Source organism: Puntigrus tetrazona, chromosome 7 (assembly GCF_018831695.1).
Source record: "Puntigrus tetrazona isolate hp1 chromosome 7, ASM1883169v1, whole genome shotgun sequence".
Lineage (NCBI taxonomy): Eukaryota > Metazoa > Chordata > Actinopteri > Cypriniformes > Cyprinidae > Puntigrus > Puntigrus tetrazona.
The window spans coordinates 6,618,151-6,643,826 of NC_056705.1; the positions used below are offsets into that span (position 1 = coordinate 6,618,151).

The 25,676-nt window shown below is 40.8% G+C and overlaps 2 protein-coding genes and 1 pseudogene across 4 annotated transcripts; 1 reads left to right on the forward strand and 2 right to left on the reverse strand.

Annotated features, from left to right (window-relative positions):
• Nucleotides 1-130: 130 nt before the first annotated feature.
• On the reverse strand, nt 131-5,981 carry LOC122349007 (leukotriene B4 receptor 1-like). 3 transcript variants are annotated; one of them, XM_043244928.1, is made up of 4 exons: nt 5,825-5,981; nt 4,162-4,670; nt 1,975-2,242; nt 131-954 (listed from the first exon to the last, which is right to left on the reverse strand). In XM_043244928.1, the coding sequence occupies exons 2-4, from the start codon at nt 4,656-4,658 to the stop codon at nt 589-591; spliced, it is 1,131 nt and encodes a 376-aa protein (XP_043100863.1). In that variant the 5' UTR covers nt 4,659-4,670; nt 5,825-5,981; the 3' UTR covers nt 131-588. The 3 variants fall into 3 exon arrangements, with proteins under 3 accessions (XP_043100863.1, XP_043100865.1, XP_043100864.1); XM_043244930.1 differs by having other exon boundaries at nt 5,744-5,970; XM_043244929.1 differs by lacking the exon at nt 5,825-5,981 and adding an exon at nt 5,227-5,369.
• Nucleotides 5,982-8,644: 2,663 nt separating this feature from the next.
• LOC122349006 lies at nt 8,645-18,056 on the reverse strand (annotated as a pseudogene).
• A 3,258-nt stretch (nt 18,057-21,314) lies between these two features.
• Nucleotides 21,315-23,247, forward strand: LOC122349033 (vegetative cell wall protein gp1-like). Its single transcript, XM_043244957.1, has one exon. It carries the CDS (start codon nt 22,376-22,378, stop codon nt 23,024-23,026), a length of 651 nt encoding a protein of 216 aa, XP_043100892.1. The 5' UTR covers nt 21,315-22,375; the 3' UTR covers nt 23,027-23,247.
• The last annotated feature ends 2,429 nt before the right edge of the window (nt 23,248-25,676 follow it).

The window sequence follows — 25,676 nt, forward strand, 5'->3', positions numbered from 1 at the left end:
CAGCAGCCTAAATAAAGCAATCTAATCTCCTTCGACTGAAATATCATTCTTTTACAACCCGATGTATTTTTTAGTCCAGTGTTGTTGTTGCCTGGCTTTATTAAAAGGAAGTTGATGAACGAGCACAATTAAACATTCATTATCTGCATTTATTACTGCAAATGTTTACAATTTGATAATCAAAACAAACATTACATTGACCACACTTTCAAAAAAATATATATATATATATTTAAAACAGCTTTAAAAAATAAAGGTTTTGCATATTTTTTGTTTACTGTTGGATTTTAATAAGGAAACTAATAGGACTAACAAATAAGGATATATATATATTGGAATATAACACTGTTTATCATTCTGCTTCATGTCAGAGATGCAAATATAGTCCAGTCTGAACAGCTCAATGCGGTGTGGACGTAAGCAAATAACGATTACATGCAAACATATTCATATTTTATAACGGACAGTAAACAGCGGGAGCGCGAAACCTTGTTCTGACACAGCAGCAGCAGCAGGAAGTTGATATTTCAGTCGGGATACCGAGAGCCGGACAGCGTTACAAGCGGCCCTCGGGAGACCGCGAGCCCTTCAGTGCAGCGTGGTCAGAGTCTTGACCTCGTCTCTGTTTTGTCCGTCTGCCGCGGCCTCGTCTTCACCTCCGGGGGTCTCGCCTCGCTCTCCTTTGCGGCTCACTTTGACGGACAGCTTGGCGAACACGGAGCTCTCTGCGTTGGAGCCGCGGCTGCTGCGGGTGGAGGCCGACTCCGAGTTGGTTCCTTCGAAGAGCTTGGCCATGAAGCCCAGACCGGCCTGACGGATGTGAGAGCTGCCGGCAAACACGTACAGGACGGGGTTCACGCTGCTGCTCATGAAGGCGAACGCCGTCACGTTGGGACGGGCCACTTTTGCTGCTTTGAGGACGGAAGAGGAGGAGCCCTGCATCACACCAATCACCTGCGAGAACAGACCGAACATGGCATGCTTTACACTTCACGCGCTGTTTATTCTTTAATTAGTTCATCCACTAATTTGCATGCATTTTCTTTTATTAGTGAACTGACGGGCGGTCAGAATGGATTTTCACGATGTTCCTAAATGGTTTGGGTCCATTCATGTAGTCAAGACTAAATGCGCTGCTTTGTTTGAACTACATTCATTTCATGCTCAGTACTCAATGCACTTTATCTGTGCGGAAGTAATGCAACTAAAGATAAACGAAGTATATTTGATTGTGATGAAGCGAAACTCCAGGAAGACACGACTTTAAATATCTCTCCTTAAAGACCGATGTTTTTCAAAGAATATAGAGTCACGTTTTAGGCGTAACGTTAAGAAATGTGCATTGTGCGCAATTATTAGTCCAAATTAAGTTTCATTATGACTTTACAAGTTTCGAGTGATGCCAGTAATTCATGAAATAAATGCCTTTTAATGTACGTGACCCTGGAGAACAAGTACTTGGGTGTATTTGTAGAAACAGCCAAAAATACACCGTATGGGTCAAAATGATCGCTTTTTTAAAGCCAAAAATGGTTCGGATATTAAGTAAAAATCATGTTCCATAAAAATACATACATTTCCTACCATAACAATTTTTTTGTTTTTATTAATAAGATCTTCATTTGGACAGCTTTAAAAACAATTTTGCGTCTCACCCAAATATTGCCTTATCCTAAATTTTGAGGTTAAAGGTCGTACTTTTTTACTAGGATAACCCTTTGAATGAATCGCTACAAATGACCTTTTAAGAAAACTATCAAGTAAAGCGTGTTTGTGGTCAAAAGGTACAAAGAAACTCAAAATATCAATGAAATCCGATTGTTTGGAAGCATTGAAACACGAGAGATATAACTCACGAGACTGACTATATGTGCCCATATGTGGATTTCCTCTATACTACTGGGATAGCTGTATATCAAATATCGTTTTTGGCGCTGTATAAACCTATAAAGTGTTTTTCGGTCTTAGTCTCACCTGTAGGATGTTGATGAGGTGATACGGCAGCCAGAAGACGGTGAAGGCAGTGATGATGAGGAGGATGAGGGCGTTCCCTCTTCCTTTGCGCTGGAACATGGCGCTGCGCAGCCGGCAGATCACCGAGACGTAGCAGAACAGGATGAAGCTGAAGGGCAGCAGGAAACCCAGGACAGTCTCAGACAGGTACTGGAAGATTTCGTGAGCGTCGCTGTTCCAGTGGTACGGCATACACACGTGCATGGTGGGAAGGAACGCCTTCACCGTCCTGTGATGAGAAACACAAAGAAACGTTGTTAGTTAGTTGTTGATACAGCCAATGCAATTTAGGAGAGCAATACATTAAGTGTGTGTGTGTGTGTGTCTGTGTGTGTGTCTGTGTGTGTGTCTGTCTGTGTGTGTGTGTGTGTGTGTGTGTGTGTGTGTGTCTGTGTGTTTGTGTGTGTCTGTCTGTCTGTCTGTGTGTGTGTGTCTGTCTGTGTGTGTGTGTGTCTGTGTGTGTGTGTGTGTGTGTGTGTGTGTGTGTGTGTGTGTGTGTGTGTGTGTGTGTGTGTCTGTGTGTTTGTGTGTGTCTGTCTGTCTGTGTGTGTGTGTGTGTGTGTGTGTGTGTGTGTGTGTGTGTGTGTGCGTCTGTGTGTGTGCGTTTGTGTGTGTGTGTGTGTGTCTGTCTGTCTGTGTGTGTGTGCGTGTATGTGTGAGTGTGTCTGTGTGTGCGTCTGTGTGTGTGTGTGTGTGTGTGTGTGTGTGTGTGTGTGTGTGTGTGTGTGTGTGTGTGTGTGTGTGTGTGTGTGTGTGTGTGTGTGTGTGTGTGTGTGTGTGTGTGTGTGTGTGTGTGTGTGTGTGTGTGTGTGTGTGTGTGTGTGTCTGTGTGTGCGTTTGTGTGTGTCTGTCTGTCTGTGTGTGTGTGTGTGTGTGTGTGTGTGTGTGTCTGTGTGTGTGCGTCTGTGTGTGTGCGTTGTGTGTGTGTGTGTGTGTGTGTGTGTGTGTGTGTGTGTCTGTCTGTCTGTGTGTGTGTGTGAGTGTGTGTGTGTGTGTGTGCGTCTGTGTGTGTGGGTGTGTGTGTGTGTGTGCGTGTGTGTGTGTGTGTGTGTGTGTGTGTGTGTGTGTGTGTGTGTGTGTCTGTGTCTGTGCGTCTGTGTGTGTGTGTGTGTGTGTGTGTGTGTGTGTGTGTTGTTACTGGGACTACATTTTGACTTTGTGGAGACATTTTTTTAGTCGGCCCATATCATACATCTCTTTTATACTGCTACTTAAGTTTCTGATTGATTATGTCTGATCACTTCCTCATTTAATATGTGAAATAATAAGAATACATCAAAGTTGATGAGCAGTTTTACACCGCTTTTTACTATTGTACGCGATGTACTGTATTTCGTTTATTTTACATAGAGTTAAACGATTACCATGTGCCGGCATCGTTTATCACACAAGCCTTAGGAAAATTAACCATGTTTTTACTACAAATAAAACCAGGTTAATAGAGTTAAACCACAGTAACCACAAATAAACCACAGTTGTGCTGCACTAGCCTTTTATCTACTGTAGTAAATCTGTGTTTGTACTAATGGTCACTACACTTTCACTACAATAATAAAATAATAATAAAAACTAATATATATCAATAATCATAAAATACTTGCTTAAAAAAACAAAAAACCTTAAAGCCATGGTTTAAAAAATAAAAAATACCCATTTACTTTCAAAACAACTTTCCACTTCAAGGACCTTAATAGAGAGAAAAGTCTAAAATAACAATGATAATAATCGAGGCTGTTTAACGATTTTAAACAAATATTGCAGTGGTTCAAATATTACTAATGTTGTGAGCACATGCATTCATATTAAAATTTTGAATCATTTAAAAATTGTTTTTGTGACTTTTCTTCTAGATTAATAAAAAATGTAAGATGGTGCGACCGTGATGCGACCGAGCCAATATATATATATATTGTCCTTACGCCCGCAGCATTAATCTTTCAAATGTAGTTAAATGCATAGATTTCCGTGAAATAATAATAATAATATAATAATATAATATAATATAATAATACTACGCTTAAATAAAGTAAATGCAAAAATGCACTTATGAACGTATCATATATATATAGGACTCGCGCATATAAAGTATATATATATATATATATATATCTGTGATGAATCTCCTGGTCCTAACTCCCGTGGACGTACCGGTAGAACGGCATGGGCAGAGCCATCAGAAAGGCCATCACCCAGATGCCCAACATGACGGACAGCAGCCTCTTCCTGGTCCTCAGCCTCTGAGACAGAAAGGGCTTCGTGACGGCCAGCCAGCGGTCCATGCTCATCAGGCAGATCAGGTAGATGGAGGCGTACATGTTGACGCAGCACAGGTAGTGGACCGTCTTGCAGAGAGCGGGCCCGAACTCCCAGTGCAGCCCGCCCGCGAGGAAGCGGATGAAGAGCGGCGCGCTCAGGAGAACCAGCGCGTCCGCGGCGGACAGGTTCAGGATCAGCAGGCACGTGACGGAGCGGCGGCGCACGCGGCACAGCACCGACCACACCACGAACAGGTTCCCGGGGAAACCGAACACGAAGGCGACGGCCAGGATAGCGATCCCGATCTGATGGGACAGGGCCAGGGACGCCGCGGGGGCCCGAGCCGGTCCGGCCAGAGACGAGAGGTTCGCGGGGACCGGAGTGGCCATGTGTCGCGGTTTCTGCGGAGATGAAGCAAATCCTGGTTATAGTCTTTATATAAATCCTCATTCATCTTAATAGATAGTAGCTATTGTTTTTTTGCTGCGTCGGCAGTAGTATGCATTGCTCAACACAAAGGGAAGTTCCTCTTCTGGCTTTCGCAAATCAACAAAAAAAACAATCAAATTTCACCATGACTGCGATTTTTAGGTGACTTTTAGAGCCTTCGTGCCGCACAACCATCATCGTCGTTTTAATATGACAGATGACACGTAATTAATTAAAGAAAAGTTTTCAGACATTAAACAGAAACCTTTAAACGTTGACAAGAAAGGTCTCGGTTGCTCTAAAGCTATCCACTGCGAATATCACGTGTATTTTCAACACGGCATTGTACTTTTATTTACTTATATATATTTTTAAAGTTTTCCGTCACATCAAGTTAAAATAAACCCTTAAACGACAACAACCCTTACACGTGTTACTGAAAATGCACGTCAATTCACGCGAGAATAATAATAATAATAATAATAATAATAATAATAATAATAATAATAATAATAAAACAGGACTCACTTGGTTCCTTCCTAACTTTGGGCTCTCCAGACAACATTAACCCTTTAACATTAACAGACACGTCTGTTCAAAGTCTGCCTTCTTTAATTAATGCGACAACAGCGGTACCAAACCACAAAGAAGCAGTGTGTGTGTGTGTGTGTGTGTGTTTCTTTTAAAGCACGCCACAAGCTGTTTTCACACGTCGTTGCCTAATCGTGCTTAAGATTGCAGTTCTTGCATTTTTTTTAACCGATCCTTGACGACTTTTTATGATTTTTTTTTGTAAATATGATATATGCACAATGCAGAATTAGTCAACGGATTGTCTTCTATTAAGTTGCGCTGTTAGTCATCTTCTATGAAGCGTTTCCTGCCGACAGATGTGTTAACCAAGTTTTGCGCATTTCTAACAGATAAGCTCCTTCTCTTGTTAAACGTCTCAGTGCTTTGTTTCAATAACAATCATGTGAACATCGACTATTACAGATAGCATATTCAAATAAAAAAGGTCACCCATTTGCTCACTAAAACGTACTTTTCGTGTCGCTGAACTCCTCGCTCGGGTTTAATTCTGGAGACGCGCTCGCGCACGCGCACGCGCCCGATAAAGCCTTACCTCAGTCCCTTATCAAGCGTTCACGCGCGCGGATCGGCCAGTGGCAAACATACAGAGTCAGTTCTGACCCATTGTCTCGCGTCCTTATCGCTAGCATCTATTAAGTGCTGCTATTTAACGTCATCGCTTCCTCTTCACGCGCAGCACTTGAGAAACAGCCAGTTGCTTCAGACAGGAAAGAGCAAAGAACACTTTCCAAAGAGAAAAAAAGAGGCGTGAGCTGGTTCGATTGTTTCGGTGCGTTTTCTTTCTGTCTCGTTTCGTGCTCGAGCTCATCTTTCTGATGTGTGTTTCTTTATCTGGCCGTGTCTCGTGAGCAACGGTGCGCGCGCGCTTGATTTCCAAACGTCCCGCGCTGTTCTCATAATACGGTAGTGCACCGTTTCCAGCTCCCGGGCTGTTGTAACCAGGACGGGCCGCGCAACATCAGCAAGCGTCCATCCGGGGCTTTTTCTGCCTGAAGCGCACCCGAATCAAATAGTGAGGGGTTGCATCATGTTGTGCACTTGTGCAGCTCGAGGACGTTTCACATTGTAGTCAACCCCAAGCTTGCGAAAACGAACCACGGCGTATTTATTAGCGTCTGTGTAACCACCTCGGTTAATTTAGGGTGACCTTAAGAGACGTTTTCCTCGAATGCGCCCAGGATTTCGATATTGCCTGAAGCATCTGCGTTCTGGCTTCGTTTGCGTGCGGACCCGTGTTTAATATCGGTGAGCGCGGCCTGCTTGCGTAACGCCTCAGGCTCTGTATAGTTGAGGGGTTGCATCATGTTTTCAATCATTAGGTTACTTCCCACTTCCTGTTCCTTTCATGCTTCATGTTATATAGTTCTTGCGGCCTTAAAAATATGTCTGTTAGATCAAAAAGTCCCAAGACCTTGAGATAACGGCTGATTTGCTGCAGAGCGACTGTGAACGACTCGAGTCATTGAGCATCATTGCTTTATTTCCTCGTTTTTTTCAGAATTTACATTTCTTATCATTGTTCGTCGTCGTTCTTTATGCTTCACACGCACTCATTAAATCCACAAGGCTGCTATTTACACGTTTTCTTAATCTTCACACTTAAAGGGAAAGCCCACACGAAGAGGCAGCGACTCCCGTAAGCTGCTCACCCTCATGGCTTTTATCTTCGGAACATTAAAAACGTTGAGACCGTTTCAAGTTTTATTGGTAAAAGAGGTTCCCATGCAGCTCTGGGAGGTTCATGGAGGCCAGAATCATATCAATATTCATATCCAAGTCATTTGAAAGCTTGAAGAGATTTGAATTTGTCTGAATGCACATTCGAGGTGAGTAAATCACGGGGGCGTTTTCATTTTTGTGTGAACCGACCCTTCAATACATAAATCATCGCATTTAATATGAACGATGGTAAATATTTGAAAAAGTTACATTAAAATACATTGTTCAGTGGTTCAGACATATTTTAACACATAAACGCTCAAACTTTTCATTCGTTGCAATTCCATTCAAGTCTTTATACCCTGATTCTTTTGCTGTCATCTGGGTTCACCGTAAATATTGTGAAAATTCATGTGCATTTGTTTAAATATGGCAGTTGTCAAGTATTTGAAGTCTTCTCTTCTTATTCCATCTCTTTGTAGTTTAATTCCTGAGGCTGTTTAAGATGAATGGTTTTATATACTCCCATACATAAAAGTTCTTCATAAGATCCTTAAACATTCATCATGAACTACTGGAAATATTATGGAATTGGTTTGAAAGAAACAGCACTTGGGGACTCTGTTGGCCCTGCTGAACAAAACAGCTAAAACCAGCCTAGGATGATTGGCTGGTCTTAGCTGGTTTAAGCTGGTTTTAGCTGGTCTCCCTGCCTGGCTAGGCTGGTTTTAGCTGGTCCTTCTAGCTGGTCTCCCAGCTTGACCAGATAAGAACAGCCTGGCAGGCTGGAAATGCGGCCAAAACCCCAACCGGGCTAAGCAGGATTTCTTAATTTTTCAGTGTCAACCCAACATTAAGCCTCTTCAATCTTTGGACCCGTCCATGCCAAGTACACCAGAGCGTTGCCTGGACGACGTGTGGCCCCGCCCAGCCCCGATTCCATTGGTTTAAAACACGGCAAATCTTAGTGGTGTAGACCGGTGCACGCCCATTCCTTTGTGTACGATTTTATTATTAATTTGGCCACATTACACAAATATTACGTGCTAACTCTACAAACATAGGTCTAACCGATGTCATTGTAGTCAGATTACGTTTTTTTTGTTTACAAATAAACACTTGATATCGGTAGTTCAGAGTATTAAATCACTCTGAGCTGTAAATCTGTTCAATAGGTACGTGAGCACTTTTAAAGACTAAAAGAGACCATCGCTATGATTAGTATTTTATTAAAGGCTATAATAACTTCTAAAAATATGAAATGGCTTATCAGATTTGACAGTGATCCTGGTTCTTATCAGTAATAACTACAAATGGAGCTGCGATATGAACATTTATTGCTTAAACAATCACTTTATTACTGCTATTTTAGTAAAAACAATATTTTTGGTTCATTTATTGTGAAAAGCGCAATAAAATTAGATTAATTTAATTTAACGATTAATTTATCATTCATCTGAGTAGCTATTAATAAACTTTGCCAATTGATTCTAAATAGTGCGTCCAAATAGATTATTCATAAAATCGTACATTAAAGACACATGCTCAATCCTCTACACTAATAACTAGTAAAATTGGGGATGGGCGGGCGATACGTGCCCCTCCTTAATCTGTGGCCCCGCCCTCGTCCAGGCTCTGGGGTCACTCTTCCAAGCAGGTGCCTTCGGTCTCTCGGTCGCGTGTCGCCTCTACTGGACAAACACTCATTTTGGACATAACAGACATTTTTTTTAACAGTCAGAACCTGTTCCTCGTCCATTATTTAACATTTAAACCCCGTGTGGGCGCCTCGGTTCTCGGTCCGGTGATGCTTTGGCACCGACCTGTTCTCTTGTTTTTGGGGTACACCACTGGTAAACGTTTTTTTTTTTTTTTTTTTTTTTTTTTAAATACAAACTTGACCTCCATCCGCCACAAAAGCACAAGCTGTCCCGATTCACCCACCGTGCCGACGCACAGCCCGACGCGATCACCACCGTAACGAGTCGCCGGACGCTCACTTTCCGTTCTTCTGCGGCGCAGCTTTAATAACCGCGTTCGCGTTAGCGGCCGTGCTGGTGGTGGAGTCTGAGTCTTTGTCTTTGAGACTTTCTCTCTCGTCGGTCTCCCTCTCTCGGTCGCGGCTGTTCTGATTGCTGCGCCGGATCCTCGCGTCGTCTCCAGCGCCGTTCCTCGAACAGCCGCGCCATGAAGGCCAGACCCTCGCGTCGGATGAACGACTTCCCGGCGAAGGTGTACAGCACTGGGTTTATGCAGCTGCTGACGAAGGCTATGGTGGAGGTGAGCGCCGCAGCCGCCCTGACCTTTTGTAGGCTGTCAAAGAAAGAACAGCTGGGTTTGAATCTGTATTTTTCCTAAAAATGAGCGGCTATGAAAGCAATTTAAAAGTCTGGGTCGGGTTCCTGCACAATAAGTGCGTATAAATAGTAAAAATAAAGGAAAATACGTGCTATTTCTACGCAGACATGGACATGGCGTATATATGACACGCACGTGTTTGGCGTGCATATGATACTCCAGAACCCTAATACATCACGTAGCTTATTTAGTTTAAAAAAGTTAAGAAGAGTACACCAAATAAAAACTCATGGTATAAATACGTAAAAATTGACCTGTTTATGGTTTAGGATTATGGTTGTATGCATATCATGTATGTGAAAAATTGTTATCATATGCACGCTAAGAAATTTCTCGATACGCTTTGTAAAATTGGCGCCTTTCAGAAAGGCAGGACACAAGTAATATACGGTGTGTAGAAAAGAACCCTAACCTTAAACTGCGTGAATGCATTGCATTACACCAAACTTAATGGAAAATGTAAGGAAAAACAATTGACATAATTTTAAAAAACTGACTATGTTTAAGAGATATTGCATGGATTGGTCTTCATTTTAAAGTTGCTGAGGTTGTGGTGTGAGTGTTTTAAGTTGCTCACGTTTCTTTTTCGGAAGAACAGTCTGGATACAAAGCAGCAGCCACCTGCGTGAAGAAAACACGGTTAGGTTGTTTCCACGTTTAAGAAACGGAGCGTTTGATGGAAAGAGACACACACCTGCACTATGTTTATGATGTGGTAGGGCAGCCAGAACAGTCCGAAGGTGATGATGATCACCAGGATGAGTTTCTCGCTGCGGATGCGTCTGCGAAAGCGCGTCTTGCGGATCCTGCGCAGGATGCACACGTAACTGCCTATGATCACGCCGTACGGCAACAAGAAGCCCAGTAATGTTTCCATACCGTACTGCATCACCTCCTGCAGAGGAAAAGAACAGATAAATGATGTAGATGTGTTGTACTGCATCTTGTTATAGAACATATGTCTGACAGAAGGCTTGTTGGACACATCGCAAAAATGAAAAATGTAGTTTTCTGCCAAGCGTTTTGGCCACAAAAATTTGTGCCAGGAACTTCATGCAGTGTGACAATGGCATGATGTGGATAAGCTCCTATAAGAGAGAGGTTTGAACTCCCGATAGGTATTTGATTGGCATGCAACTAAAGTTAAATTTGCATTCCTATGTTGATAAATAAAGATCGTGGATTGAGGACTTGGATTTCGATGGACACACCACCGTGGTCACACACATTCCTGAACCAACACACTTCCAAACTTCTAGAGTTTAGATGTACAAACCGGATGAAGACATCCTCTGAACAGAAGCAGCCAAAGATGCCTCCAGAGAGCCTGAGGCATGCTTACGAAGAGCGTATGTTGTTCGAGGTTTAAATAACTTAAAGGTAAGCAAATCTGTATTTTGCACATTCAAACTGTTATGCAAATCAATTCAAATTGTTTCATGATATTACTTCCTCGAATGAAAAAGTCTTCTAATCTGAATCAGGAAAGAAATATGCAAAGATCAAGCAATGTTTGCAAGACAAACTTTTAAACAATTTGATGTGTGGGGCCTTTTGTTATTATGGATTATTTTGACCAGAAGCAATGGTTTCCGATGGATTTTTCAGAAACATCCTGTTCCTTGCTTCACAAGCTTAACTGATGGAATGGAGTGGTGTGGATTATTATGATATTTTTCTCAGCTCTTTGGAGTCTCGTTCTGATGATCTTTACTGAAGATTTTTGATTAAGAAACAAACTCATCCACATCTCGTATGGCCTGAGAGTTTATGCATTATGTGTGTATTTTCAGTCTCTTGAAGAGCTTCGTTCAATTCATTGTGCACTTTTTCATTGATGTGCATGTAATCAGTCTGAATTATAATTATAATTAGAAAAGACTCACATGTAGTGGTTGTTTGTGGTGATAGCAGTCGCACACGAGACTCTTACTGACTTCCCTGAAAACCAAAACGGGTGAAGAGAGTCCCAAAGCGAGCACCCAGAGTCCCACCAGCACCCTCGTGAGCATCCTGCGGTTGGTCAGCGCTCCGACCCGCTTCGGCCACACTATCGCCACCAGCCTGTGGAGGCTCATCAGCATGATCAAGAATATGGAAGCGTACATGTTGGCGCAGCAGAGGTAGTACAGGACTTTGCACATCTCCAGGCCGAAAATCCACCGGCGCTGAAGCAAATAAACCATGAAGAAAGGCGTCAGCAGCATGAGGAAGCCGTCGGCGAAGGCGAGGTTCAGGATCAGGAGGGTGGTGACGGAGCGGCTCCGCGCTCGGGCCAAGATGCTCCAGATGATAAAGACGTTCCCGGGAAGGCCGAGGAGGAACACGAGGCCGAGGATCGACGCGCCGGTGACCGCTCCGATGCTGTTGCTCAAGATCGTCTCGTGTCCTTGAGTCGTGTTCAGAGTCAGACCGGGACAGACAAATGAGCTGGAGGACAGAAGCTCACTTTTGTTCAAGGTCATCTTGGCAAACCTAAAAAAAGAGAATATTTTGTGAGTTGAAGTTCTAGCTTGTTTTAAACACTCTTTGAATATGATTGTAGCATAATAGCATGAGACTACTGGTCAAAAGTTTGGAATAATTCTGATTTATTATTTGCTTTTAAAAGTATCTTCTCATCAAAAAATAAAAATTAACTAATGGTTTTCTATGTAAAATATAATGAAATGTAATTCATTCCTGTGATCAAATATGAATTTTCTGACACAAAATGTTTAGTTTTTTTTTTTATTTTTATTAAAAATTAAATTCATGATTATTTTACGAATAGAAAGTTCAAAAGAACGACATTAATCTATAGCATAACTGTCTTTGCTCTCACTTTTGATCAAATTAATATATCCTTGCTGATATATAGGTAGTAATGAAATGTTATAAATGACTATATCTGTGTCTTCATATAAATATGAATTTAGTAACTGAGGATATGCTGAATATATAACTGTGAATATATAACTGAAGCTTCAAAAATACAGTTTAACGAAGGCATCATTTCATGCAGTGACCGACTAAATGTAAGTTTGGAGCTTTGTAGATAATTTTTGTTTCCTGTCAATTCTGGTGATATGCATCCAGCGAGAAGTTATTGAATAAACTGATTTCAGTAGAGTTCTTTTTCCTCATTACACAGTGAATTGGCAGAACATCATTTTACTGATCAACTGATACTTTCAAATGAACTTCTTTAATTTGATAATGGCATCCGTTTTAAAAAGTCAGTAGATAAATGCATCGAATAAAATCACTATTTTATTTTTTTCAGTACTAAAAGTGTAGCTTCATGATGTTAGGTTGAACCACTGATGGCATCGTTGAGACGACGTCTTTCGTACTTTTCTAGACCTTGAGTCTTAATTATTTGGCAGTCAATTGGCCACCAACCTCACGGTTTTCATCCAAAATATCTTAAATTAAGTTCAGAAGACAAACAAAGGTTTGAAACAACATGGGGTAAATGATTTTTGGGTGGAGTAACCATTGAAAACCCAGTCCAGAGCTGGGCAGACGCTTCACCTTCCAACAGGACAATGACCCTAAAGCACGAATAGCTTATAGACCTTCTGTAAATATCCTTGAATGGCCCAGACACAACCAAGGCCTGAACCTCATTAAATATATCTAAAGAAATGCAGATGAGCAAAGCTTGCCACATCCTTCCCCAAAACACTAACTCAACTAAGTTAAGAGTATGACAAAAATGTGCGTGGTGGGGGTATGAATACTTTTGCAACGCACTGTGTGTATATATACATATACATGTAATCACAAATTTAAAAGTAATTTGAAAGTATAATGATACAGATTTGACTATTAGTCTTCACAACCTGAAGTTAAACATGACTGCTGTACAGAAACACAACAACAAAGAACCCCAGAGTATGTGTTTGGTCTGTCTTGAGAGGTTTATACAGAGATTAGAAAGTAAATGGTACGTTCTTGCTGCATGTGAAGTATATATTTATATGTGACCTGTTGCTGAAGTTGCTCCAGGTTCTTAATAGCATTTATATGCATTTATTGATAAACCACAGCGGCAGCCGAGCGTCTGCGGATGTGTATTAAGAGCAAACACGTTTGTTTGCATTTCGGATATATTTTCGGTATTAGACGCTCGTAAAGAGGGCGGGAGCCACCGTAAATGACGCTCGCGGTCTTCAGACAGAAGCACAGGTCAGAAAGCCATAGCCTCGGCACGTCTCGGTGGCGGCCTGCAAAAAGGCCAGCGGAAAAATCTCGTCCACAGAGCCACTTACTGTACATTAGTGAAGGCATTAGCACACGGCAGACACTGCCAGGCTCCCTGATGCATTACAAACACAACGTTTAGCTCGAGTGATTACAGGAGTCCGCGTAACGCGATCGCTATCTCCTCATGCCAGATCTCCACAATTCAATATGACCGCAGATCATCTGTTCAAGAGACACCAGCTCCATACACAGGCGGCCAGGACCCGGCGTCCATTAGAGGCCCTCGGGAGAGACCAGAACACTAGCTAGTCTACAAAACACACAATGAATCTGAAGGATCAGCAAGAAACTTGCCTGATACCTGAGTCTGTATGAAGACACCTAAATCTGCCCACAAACCTTTCACAGGAAGTTCATACAGGAAATCATTGTGATTTTTGCTGACTGACATTTTATATTTTCTAGAAGGTAAGCCTTTTTTTTATTTATTTTATTTTACTGTGTATATTTATTATGTGTGTATATATAAAGACATTTATTTCCATGTTTTCCACACATTTCTCACTAATAACTGAAAAAAAAAAAGATTTAGATTTTTTAAATCCTATTAATGATACTGTTTCAGAACAAATGTATTATTACTCATTGTAATAGTAATATTTTAATATTATTATTAGAAATAAACTACTACAAAATGCAAATATGTAATATTTACTAGTTTTTGCATAACATTATTAGTAATAATACTTCATAAGTATCAAAGTTGGGAAATAACACAAAGAGGAGTCATGGGAACGGTGTACGCTCAGTAGAGGAGAGAAATGTAAAGAACCTTTTAAAAAGTAAAGAAATCATATTTTCACATTTTTACACAACATCATTAGTAATAGAGAAGTCCTCAAAATTTTGCAATAAAAAAGGAGTTAATGTGGTGATCTGGGCTGTGTTTCCCAAACGCATCCTAAGCTGATCGTTGCAAAGGAAGCTAAGATTAATTTAGGTTCACAATGCTTTTTGGGAAACGCAGATCTGTGCAATAAGCGCATCGTGATGCTTCAGCTTTTTCTCGGTTTGTAAATCGTCAAAACGTAGCTCTGGCAGGTCAGGAGGTTTTTTAAAGATCCTGAGAAACAGATTCTTTAAAGCTGCGAAACGTTCACAAGCGTTTATCTCTTCCCTGGACCACATCTCACGCTTCCATCAGTCACTGTACTCTGTACCACTTCAAACATCAAACTGGAGCACAAAACCTCTGATAGCAGCGTTTCTTCTGAAGAACCCTGTCTTTGGGCCTGCTGCTACGACGGTGCTTGTGCAAGCAGACTTTATTTCCTCCTGACCTTTACATGAGCTGTTTGTCACAGGGCTGCGTGGATTTAATCATCAGGCACTGATGAGCTGTCTAGTCTAACCATTAATGTTGCAACTGTGATCAGATACAATCGTGAGAGGTCGGGGATAAGATCTCAATCATCAAAGCGACGCTCACCCAGAAATGAAGGTGTCTTCGGCTTCTTTAATGTTGATCCAAGACCAAGTAATGTCAAACACAAACGGTGAATTGTTAAAGACTGTTTATAGTCTTCAAACTTCACGATCGGTTCCTTTCAACATACACAATAACACAGTTTCAGTTTCAAAACTAGTATATGACTTTAAAGGCTCGGAATGTAGGGCACAACTCATATGTGGTGTTTTTAGATGTTTATGATGGTTGTGGTTTTTAATTTTGAGGATCTTCTGTGTGTCTTCATTGTTTGACTCACCTGCTTCATTCAGCTAATGAAGTGAGCGTCATGGTTTTAACTACGTCTGTCTGTCTGACTTGAAAACCACTTGTTTATGGTAGTTTTTGACTTTTCTGGAACTTGAAAGCAGCGTTTGTTGCGTGAGAAACCAGATTTCGGATCAAGATAATGGATTCCCATTGTGCCCCACAGGAACAAGGAAGTCGGTCATGCGGGTCTCGAACGATATGAGACACGATTTTTACAGTTCTAGGAATACACTAGGTATCGTCTAATTTCTGGAGACCGTAATGCTGTCAGTTTAACCAATCAGAAACGGCTACAGGATCTTTATCATACGAGATCTTAACATGGCAATAAAGAAAGAATGGGCCAAAAGCCAACTGTGACACACATAGCTTAGAGTAACAATTTGTGCATTTTGCCAATAAATATTGCAAGTAGAAAGTAAATAATGAATAATGGATCACCAAAGCAGTCATAAGTAGCACAGGTATATCTGTAGCAATAGCCAACAGTACACTCAAAATGATGCCAAAAATCATCAGGTATTAATTAAATATCATGGTGCAATGTGAATTTTCTACCGTTAATATATAATTAGTAATGTGCATTGCTAAGAACTACATTTGGCCAAAAAGGTGATTTTTTTTGCACCCTCAGATTCCAGATTTGTTCACAGCTGTATCTTTGCCAAATATTGTCCCATCCTAACAAATCATACATCAACGGAACCTTTACCCTTTTTGTGGCCCAACAACAACAAAAAAAGAACAAATAAATTATTATTTTAAACAGGTTGGCTGTAGATTTAAAACAACTTTATTAGCAGGAGAAAAAACGCTTTACTGTGTAAACATCAATATTGCAAAAGCGCAGGTACCGTATACGGTAAGTCTTTGTTTACGTTCAGTTTCATGGGAAAACGGGACAGAAGTTGTAATTTCCGTAACAAGTTTTTCCACATCAAACCTGCTTCCTGATAGCGAGACCAGACATGAACCCTGCACTCCAGCGACCTTTCGCAACTCTTCCCCAACTCCACCAAAACCGACTCGTACGAAACCAGGATCAGACGAAAAGAAAGGCAGAATGATAACAACACACCCGGATCGACTTCCAGACATTCCCGTATCAAAGTGGCCGGTCTTTGGGCAGCGTGCGGTGTTTGTCTGGGAGACTCGACGCAGTCTGAGACACACACCTCCACTCGCTAACACTCCCTCGGTGGGAACACAATAGAGTGAGGAGTACACCTGCGACACACGTCTGAACCGCAGTGTACGCTACACGGACGTCATGTTCTATTCTGGCTTTTACAAGAACCGACCCACTGTAATATCCTCGTTTCCATGCGACCACCTGGAAACGTGAGCGTTGCTCAACACGGTTTATTAAAGCTGTGTCTCACAGCGCTGGCCCGTAACTCAAGCAGCGAGTCTTTACAAGCTTTACACAGATGACAATATTCTACTGACGTGCATTGAAAAAAAAAAAAGATGTGCACTGACACGAGTGTGTGCCCAGACAGCGTTGACAGCTGTATGCAGCCCAAATATAGCAAAGCTTGCATAATGTGGGAGTGTGATGAACAGATATCATCCACATGTGTCGAGATAACCTACAAATACATAATGCATAAATATGGTAGCATCCAAAAGAGTACCATGCCCACTCTACCTTTTATAATGTTTTGCATGCATGCATGTTCATAAGATCCACATTATGCCGTATTTATTATGTTTAACTAATTAGACACACTTATTACCGTTTATACATAATAAACGCTAATTGCTATCATTAAGCATGTTTATAGGGTTTTTATTGCAGCGCGTTTGGGAAGCGCAGAGCGTATTTACACTGAAATCATAATCAATCCCTTCAAATAGCCTTCGAGCTGTCGGTCGGTTCTCCTGTAGGTCAAGGTTTCTGAACCCTGGCCCCCGAGGTTCACTGAAACTAGCAATCCTGAAGATCTTGATCGGCTTGTTCGGGTGTCTTTTGATTTGGTTGAAGTCTGAGTGAAGAGTTGAGAGAACGCACTCTTTAAAAGGAATAATGTTAACCTTTAAAGAGTCATTTACGGGTGCTAAATGTTCTTCATGGAGCCACCGATCGAGATTTAATAATTAAGAGCCTTTATTCTTAAGAAGTGGTCACTGGCTGCTCCACCACCTTCAGCCTGAAAGCTGTGAAAGTCCGTACATCCTATTTCCTCATTTCTTTCCAGATGAAAGTGAGCCACCATATCATGCATAACTTCCTTAACGTTTCCTGAAATCCGTCTTTAAAGAATGCTGCCTAAAAATAGCAGTGTGTACTACTACAAGTCATCGTAGACAAAATGTGTACCTGGTTAAACATCTACTAAAAACACATTTAAACTCTCACACGCTTAATAAAACAGATCCGTTAGGCTACTGTATATAGATAATCAGGGAATAAAAAATAGTTATAGACATTTGGCCTGATTTCTTTAAATCATAAGCATACATCTTTCTGGCTGTAAACACAGAGTGATAATTATTAACAGTGAACCTCTGACTGACTCAGATATTATCAGAAAGCAGGAAACCAGTCTTACCTTCCTGTACTTCTTTTACTTCAAGTGGCTTAAAAGTACAAGTCAAAGCAAAGTTGATAGATCCCCTTTTCTTTCTGTCTTAGTTCCTCAACGAGTAATTCAGTTCCCCGGTCGTCTCTCATTCCTCTCAGTAGTCGAAGTATTCCTGTGGCTCCTTCTGCATTCTGTGCAGCCTCATGTCTCAGCGTGTTATCAGTGTCTCTCTCTCTCTCTCTCTCTCTCTCTCTCTCTCTCTCTCTCTCTCTCTCTCTCTCTCTCTCTCTCTCTCTCTCTCTCTGTCTCTCTCTCTCTCTCTCTCTCTCTCTCTCTCTCTCTCTCTCTCTCTCTCTCTCTCTCTCTCTCTCTCTCTCTCTCTCTCTCTCTCTCTCTCTCTCTCTCTCTCTCTCTCTCTCTCTCTCTCTCTCTCTCTCTCTCTCTCTGTCTCTCTCTCTCTCTCTCTCTCTCTCTCTCTCTCTCTCTCTCTCTCTCTCTCTCTCTCTCTCTCTCTCTCTCTCTCTCTCTCTCTCTCTCTCTCTCTCTCTCTCTCTCTCTCTCTCTCTCTCTCTCTCTCTCTCTCTCTCTCTCTCTCTCTCTCTCTCTCTCTCTCTCTCTCTCTCTCTCTCTCTCTCTCTCTCTCTCTCTCTCTCTCTCTCTCTCTCTCTCTCTGTCTCTCTCTCTCTCTCTCTCTCTCTCTCTCTCTCTCTCTCTCTCTCTCTCTCTCTCTCTCTCTCTCTCTCTCTCTCTCTCTCTCTCTCTCTCTCTCTCTCTCTCTCTCTCTCTCTCTCTCTCTCTCTCTCTCTCTCTCTCTCTCTCTGTCTCTCTCTCTCTCTCTCTCTCTCTCTCTCTCTCTCTCTCTCTCTGTCTCTCTCTCGCTCGCTCTCTCTCTCTCTCTCTCTCTCTCTCTCTCTCTCTCTCTCTCTCTCTCTCTCTCTCTCTCTCTCTCTCTCTCTCTCTCTCTCTCTCTCTCTCTCTCTCTCTCTCTCTCTCTCTCTCTCTCTCTCTCTCTCTCTCTCTCTCTCTCTCTCTCTCTCTCTCTCTCTCTCTCTCTCTCTCTCTCTCTCTCTCTCTCTCTCTCTCTCTCTCTCTCTCTGTCTCTCTCTCTCTCTCTCTCTCTCTCTCTCTGTCTCTCTCTCTCTCTCTGTCTCTCTCTCTCTCTCTCTCTCTCTCTCTCTCTCTCTCTCTCTCTCTCTCTCTCTCTCTCTCTCTGTCTCTCTCTCTCTCTCTCTGTCTCTGTCTCTCTCTCTCTCTCTCTCGCTCTCTCTCTCTCTCTCTCTCTCTCTCTCTCTCTCTCTCTCTCTCTCTCTCTCTCTCTCTCTCTCTCTCTCTCTGTCTGTCTCTCTCTCTCTCTCTCTCTCTCTCTCTCAGAGGTGGAGTTTCTCTTTCCTGTCTTTAAATTCACGTCTCTTATCATTTGAAAATCTATCCTAATAGATTTGAAATATGCAGCTGTCAATGACACACCTCCAGGAGAAACACGGCACACACACACACACTCACACACACACACACACACACACACACACGCCTCTGTTTGATCAAGCCACCACTCACTCCTGTTAGTAATTTCTGAATCAGCATCCTGCGCTCCAGATTCCTGTACAAACGTGTGTTAGCACTCACAAATACATACATTTACCTGGGCACTGAGGTACATGATGATATACTACTGTTTCATCTTAATACTGAGTTCATTTGGTGACACGCTATTTCGATGGTCCACTTTAGACATTAAGTAAATTTGCAACTGCATGTCAACTAGCATTAATAGACTTTCTGCTTAACATCTTGTTTAACACTTTCTTTTGGGTCCACAACATACTCACTATGAGAAACTTTGAAAGCATAAGTCAACTTATTTTACTCACCCTTGACTTAACTTTACAGTCTACTTTGAGAGTTAGTTGACATGTAGTTACAATGTTATCTCTGTATAAGTAAACCTTTATAGTGGACAAATGCAAAACCGATATAAAAACAGTTTTTCAAATCTCCCGACATATACTTAGTATTCAAACATAATATTCTTCAAGCAACTGAACGAAAATGACACTTTGTCGAAAATCTGTAAATTTGTGCTAAAAGGAATACAAGTTTTGCTGTGAGTCACGTGTTTTGGAAACTGCAGCGATGTACTTGTTGGTACGTATTTTGCATCATGCAGTTATAAGGTCCGCCCGATTGGCCCAAGGAAGGTGTCCACTGGCGGATGAAGGTCTCCTATGCATTCTGCCTTTCAAAGTTTTTAAATTTAAGTTGTATTCTCAATTTTCTTAATTAATTTGACTTCATTTCATATGAACTTGAATTGAATTGAAATGCTAATTGGTCGTCTCTACTGTTTCTAAACCTCCACTTATTCTCCTCTAGAAGATCATTTCAGAGTAAGTCGGAATAAAATCAATGTATTATCGCTCAGGTAAATATATATTATCCCAATTACACGGCTGATTCGAACATCAACACAAGAAGTTTCCTTAAGCGCTTTCCTAGAACGCAGACAGCAACTGCTCATTTCAGTTTGTATTGATCGAGCCAAGTTAACACCTTTTGGGAAAGATATGCACGGAAAGACACACCCTTTACTGTGAGCCAAGTATCTCTTATCTCTTAGCTGAACTTTTGTAAACAGTACCACTTGAACTGAGACTATTCAAATGGTAACGAATGTGATTTTAAAGATTACGTGTAGAATGTGTACTATTGGAGCTGAATGAAGGGAAGGAAAGGGGGCAAAAGCTACTGATTTTTCTATTTTCTCTCAGATGTCTGTATGTTAATGCGCTGCGTGTGTATTGTCCATCTCAGAAGACAAAAGAGTTTGAGTTTCTTATTAACCGAAAAGGTCTTGCCAACGAGACCAGATGGTTATTTTAATGCTTTAAGTACTAAAGAGGAAGAGATGGTTGGTTTATCTGACACTCGAACTGATTTATTGTTAGATTTTTTTCTGTCTGCGAGTTCCTCTTTGCTCTGCGATTTTTTTTTTTTCACTGCATGTTGGATAGCAAGTCTTCGCGAATGGCCAAATGGCGATGAAATTTACAAAGACCTTATTCCTTATTTAAAGCTTTGTAAAGAGAAACGAGGTCAGTTTGTGAGTTGGGGTACTAAAGTTGAATTAATTCGTGACGTGTATAATGTAATTCCTTCCAGTCAGCGGTGGTGTCATGATCAGGTTCCTGCAGGTTTCCATCAGTGCTCCGCTGCTTTATGGCGGTCTCTGCGGGCTCGTGATGTTTGGTGGGATACGAGCGAGTCTGAGTGCATGTTTAATTGATCCTGTGTTTTAAGTAATGGTTTACATTACAACAGAATCAATGTACAGCGTTTTTGACTTAGCTGCCTGGGGAAATGCTCGTTCATTACTTTCTAAGGAAATTTGTCCATACGCCTACCGTAATTCTGTCATTTGATTTTTGGAAAAGTGCCACTGGATGATGCTTCTCTTTTTTAGGAGACTAAACTTCTGTTTATTCACAAACGATTCTCCATCACTGTTCGGTTTAGTAATGTTTTATTTAATATCATCATGTTAGGTTTCCCATTTAAACGATTGCTTTTTGTTAATCTGACAGGTTAAATGTATTTTCATAACATGTTTCAATTAAGTAGGCCAAAAACAATATTTAACACAGGAAAATTACAGTAATTCAACACAGTTCTTTACAACCACTTTACTTAATTTATTTGAGTTGAGAGTATATAAATGATTTTATTTGTGCTACTAAGGATTTTTCGTTGCAATTATCAAATTGGTAGACTTGTTTATGTTCAATGCTCTTTAATATTTATATTGAAAACGGTTTCTGGTATGTTAGTGTTTTGGGGGTTACTATTGGCAAGGGCTGAGGATTCGTTAAACATAACTTAAAATTATTTAAAATGATTTGTGCATGCCATGGATGTAACAAAACTTGTTTGGCATAGCCAGAAGAGTTTTTTTTATGATTGTACCCTTTATATTTTGGATAAATTACACTTCTTGGCAATAATTGTAAAGAACACCAAGTTGGAAAGAAGATGTTGAATGTAATTACCGAATAAACTCATCAATGAAACTGGATTATGAACCTTATGCATAGCGTAGCCTATAACAAACAAGAAGTATAGAAAACATCCAGGCTCTGTTGAAAAGTAGTACTTTTAAAGAGGGTATATTATTTTACAAACAATTATAAAATCCTTTTTCACTGACTTTACAATAATCAAAAACACTCTTCTATATTAATATATATTCTATTTCAACTTAAGAAGAGACCAAGGCCATATCGATATGCTAAATTTACTGGAAACTGAACACCAAAATTAACACGTGACTGCAACACAATAGAACTGTGAGGTTTAAAAATAAAAATCAAATGTTTATTCCCTAAAGTGAAATATAATATTATAGCTAATACTATAGTTAACTATAGGTAACAAAGCTTGAGATTGTTATTTCTGGATACAAATCAACTAAATATCTATTTTTCAATTTTTCTGTTTCATGTTTTTTTCAACAAGTTCTTTTATTTTCTCAAGTGTAGCTTTTGCATTCTCATAGTTAGCCTTCGCTGACTTGTACATGGCGTCACACACTGAATCAGCGTCTTCTGCTGCTTTCCATCCGGTGATTCCTCCTCCAACAGCTCCTGCAACAGCTGCAGCTCCGAGAACTCCTGTGATCACAGCTGTGCTAACCCCTACGCCTCCAGCTGCTGCTCCTGCTTCTGCAGTGCCTCCTGCAACCGCTGCGCCCATCTCCGCTGCCACTGCTCCACCAGCCGCTGCTCCACCAGCCGCTGCTCCACCAGCCGCTGCTCCACCAGCCACTGCTCCACCAGCCGCTGCTCCACCAGCCACTGCTCCACCAGCCGCTGCTCCACCAGCCACTGCTCCACCAGCCGCTGCTCCACCAGCCGCTGCTCCACCAGCCACTGCTCCACCAGCCGCTGCTCCACCAGCCACTGCTCCACCAGCCACTGCTCCACCAGCCGCTGCTCCACCAGCCACTGCTCCACCAGCCGCTGCTCCACCAGCCACTGCTCCACCAGCCACTGCTCCACCAGCCGCTGCTCCACCAGCCGCTGCTCCACCAGCCGCTGCTCCTACTACTTTGACTACCATGGATTTGCAAAATGTTTTGGTCCTTTCAGAATTGAAAGTACTAGAACAACTGCTCCCAGAAGAGCACCGATCAAAACTCCTGTTGATGCTCCTACTACTTGCTTCATGATTTGTTCATGAACAGTTTTCTTTGCTTCTTCTCGATTGCCTCCGTTTATTTTCATCACCTCTTGAATTTTTTCTTGACTGTATGAAGGAGCTTATTGCTGTAGCGTCCATTTTCTTCCACCATCTTGTCTATGGTCTCCAGCAGACTTTTCACCTGAACTCGGTTGCTCTTGTCTCCTGAACAGTTTTTCCAGTGTTTATTGTCGATGACGTGACAGCGACCTCCACATTTTTTAACCATCTCCTTTAGCTTTTCATTGACCTTCACAAATTCTTCAATGCTCTGGCCTTCTAGTTGTTCACCAAATGTAAACAAGATCACTGTGTGTTTTAAGACATCCTCTTTAAATAGGTTCAGAATTTGCTGAAACACCTCGTTTTCATGTCTTGTGTATCTTCCAATCTTAAGAACCATGACAAAGGCATCAATCTTTGGAGCGCATTCAATCAAAGCTTTCACAATCTTAGATTTAATCTTTTCATAAATCACGATCTGTGTCGAAGAATCCAGGTGTGTCGATCACTGTGATCTGTCTTTCATCAACCATCCCATCTTCACTTACACACTGATTTGTTGAAGAATTAGCTGAAGCTTTAGAGACGAATACTTCTCTTCTGAGAATTGTATTCCCAGCACTACTTTTGCCCTCTCCTGTTTTCCCAAGAAGGATGATCTTTCTCTCTGACAATCAATCAATCCAGTTATAATGTGAGTTTTCATCCATATTTGTTCATTTAAGTGACATTATGCAACATTAATAACTTACGTTTCATGATCCTTGTCTGTTGATGACGTCAGTCTCTGTAAAAGAAAATAATCTGATGTAAATTAAGGATGCCTTTTTCATATAGGATAATAATCAACAATCAATATGGCACAGTTGCTCGTGGACAGTGGCCATGTTTTTTTTTAAGCTCTGCAAGTACTGCTTTCAGAAAAACGCCCCATATGCCTCCGGGGGCTTAACAGTCTTTTGAAGCAGAATGAATGGATTTTTGTAACCAGAAATATTCATATTTTTTTACATTTGAAATTCCAAAGAGTCAAGTTCCAGCTTCCGTGGCTGACCTCTGACTCGCAGATGACGTGAGACGCATTCACTGAGTAGAGTCTCCAGAGAACAGACGAACAAGGATAGAGCAAAACTAAACAGTTTTAGTTTGGTAACAAACTAAAAGTCTAAATTGAGAAGTTATGATGAAGATTTCACTGAGAAGAAGAGCTTGAGTTTTTTGAACATCCTTATCTGTTTGAGCAGGAGTATACCGACCAGGATCTCCAGGAGATGGAGGAGGCTGCAGCAGCGGCACATCAACAAACCTCAGGCTCAGATCTCCACTCTTGAGGACAAACACACGGCCGTTTGGCGGAAGTCAGTGATTTGAATTTATTACTTTAAAAAACTTTAAAAACCCATAAATCTGCTTTAAAAGACTCAAATTAAGTCTTTTTAAGTGCAGATCTTGCAAACATGATTAAAAGAGCCTCAGAATCATGGCCACTATCCACCAGCATCAAAAAGCTTGGAAAAGCCAGGATCATTTTTAACACTCCAACTGTGTTCATCTGGAAGAAGAAAGTCATATACACCTAAGATGGCTTCAGGGTGAATACATTATGGGCTAATTTTCATATTTGGTTTGGAATTGAACTTTTAAACTTTTAATAATTTCAAGTATATATGATAAGACACTATGAATCAATTATAGCGCACTTAAAGGTGCAATGTGTAAATCGATACGGTATTATGCTGTAGTCTGAGATCGCAGAGACAACAGCAAAAAGTTAAATTAAGGAATTATATTTAATAAATTGTTCCATAAAACAATGTTGTTGCAAATATTATTGTTACATGTTCGTTATTGTGTCAGTGTTTCATTCACAAGAACAATGTAGTGACGAAACACAGCGGTGTGTATATTAAGTTCATTCTAAGTTAATAAAAATGTAAGGTCTTCTAAAAACATGGTTACATATATTATATTGCATTTATCATTGCATATCACTCCTAACACTGCACCTTTAACATTATAGGCCTCTCATATTGGTTTTCAGGGGAATATGAACTCTCTTGTGTTGCTTAACTAGGCATCATATATTACAGTTATTTATTTTAATTACTTTTAAAACTGCAGTATGTTTCTTTTTGAGCAGTTATGTTAATTACTTTTAATTTCTCAACAAGACTGTACGCCTCACCTGGTGTAATGTGTTAAGCTACTTCCTATATGTTTACTCTCTTGTACTGTATTTGGGGATTTACGGTATTTTTATAAATAAATTGGCAAATTTAGTCATTTTTGTATATAAATGGGCTTATTTCACTAGTAAAATAAACGCAAAATTAATTTAAAGATCTACATTTCTCAATTTATGGTGATAACATTAGAATGAGTAGAATAATGCTGCCATCTACTGGAAAGCAAATATGTTTCAAATTTATTTTGAAAATGAAACGGTAGCATACTGTATTCGAGCAAAGCTTTCAAATTAAAATATTTTTGCTCAGGAATACCAAACCTATTTATGATAAGAGTTTTAAAGTTTACATTTATTTAAATATCCTGATATCCATAACGTTATACATGAACGCAGTTTGGAGGAATATTGAAACGTTTACTGTATGAGGAATACTTTTTGTTATTGTATA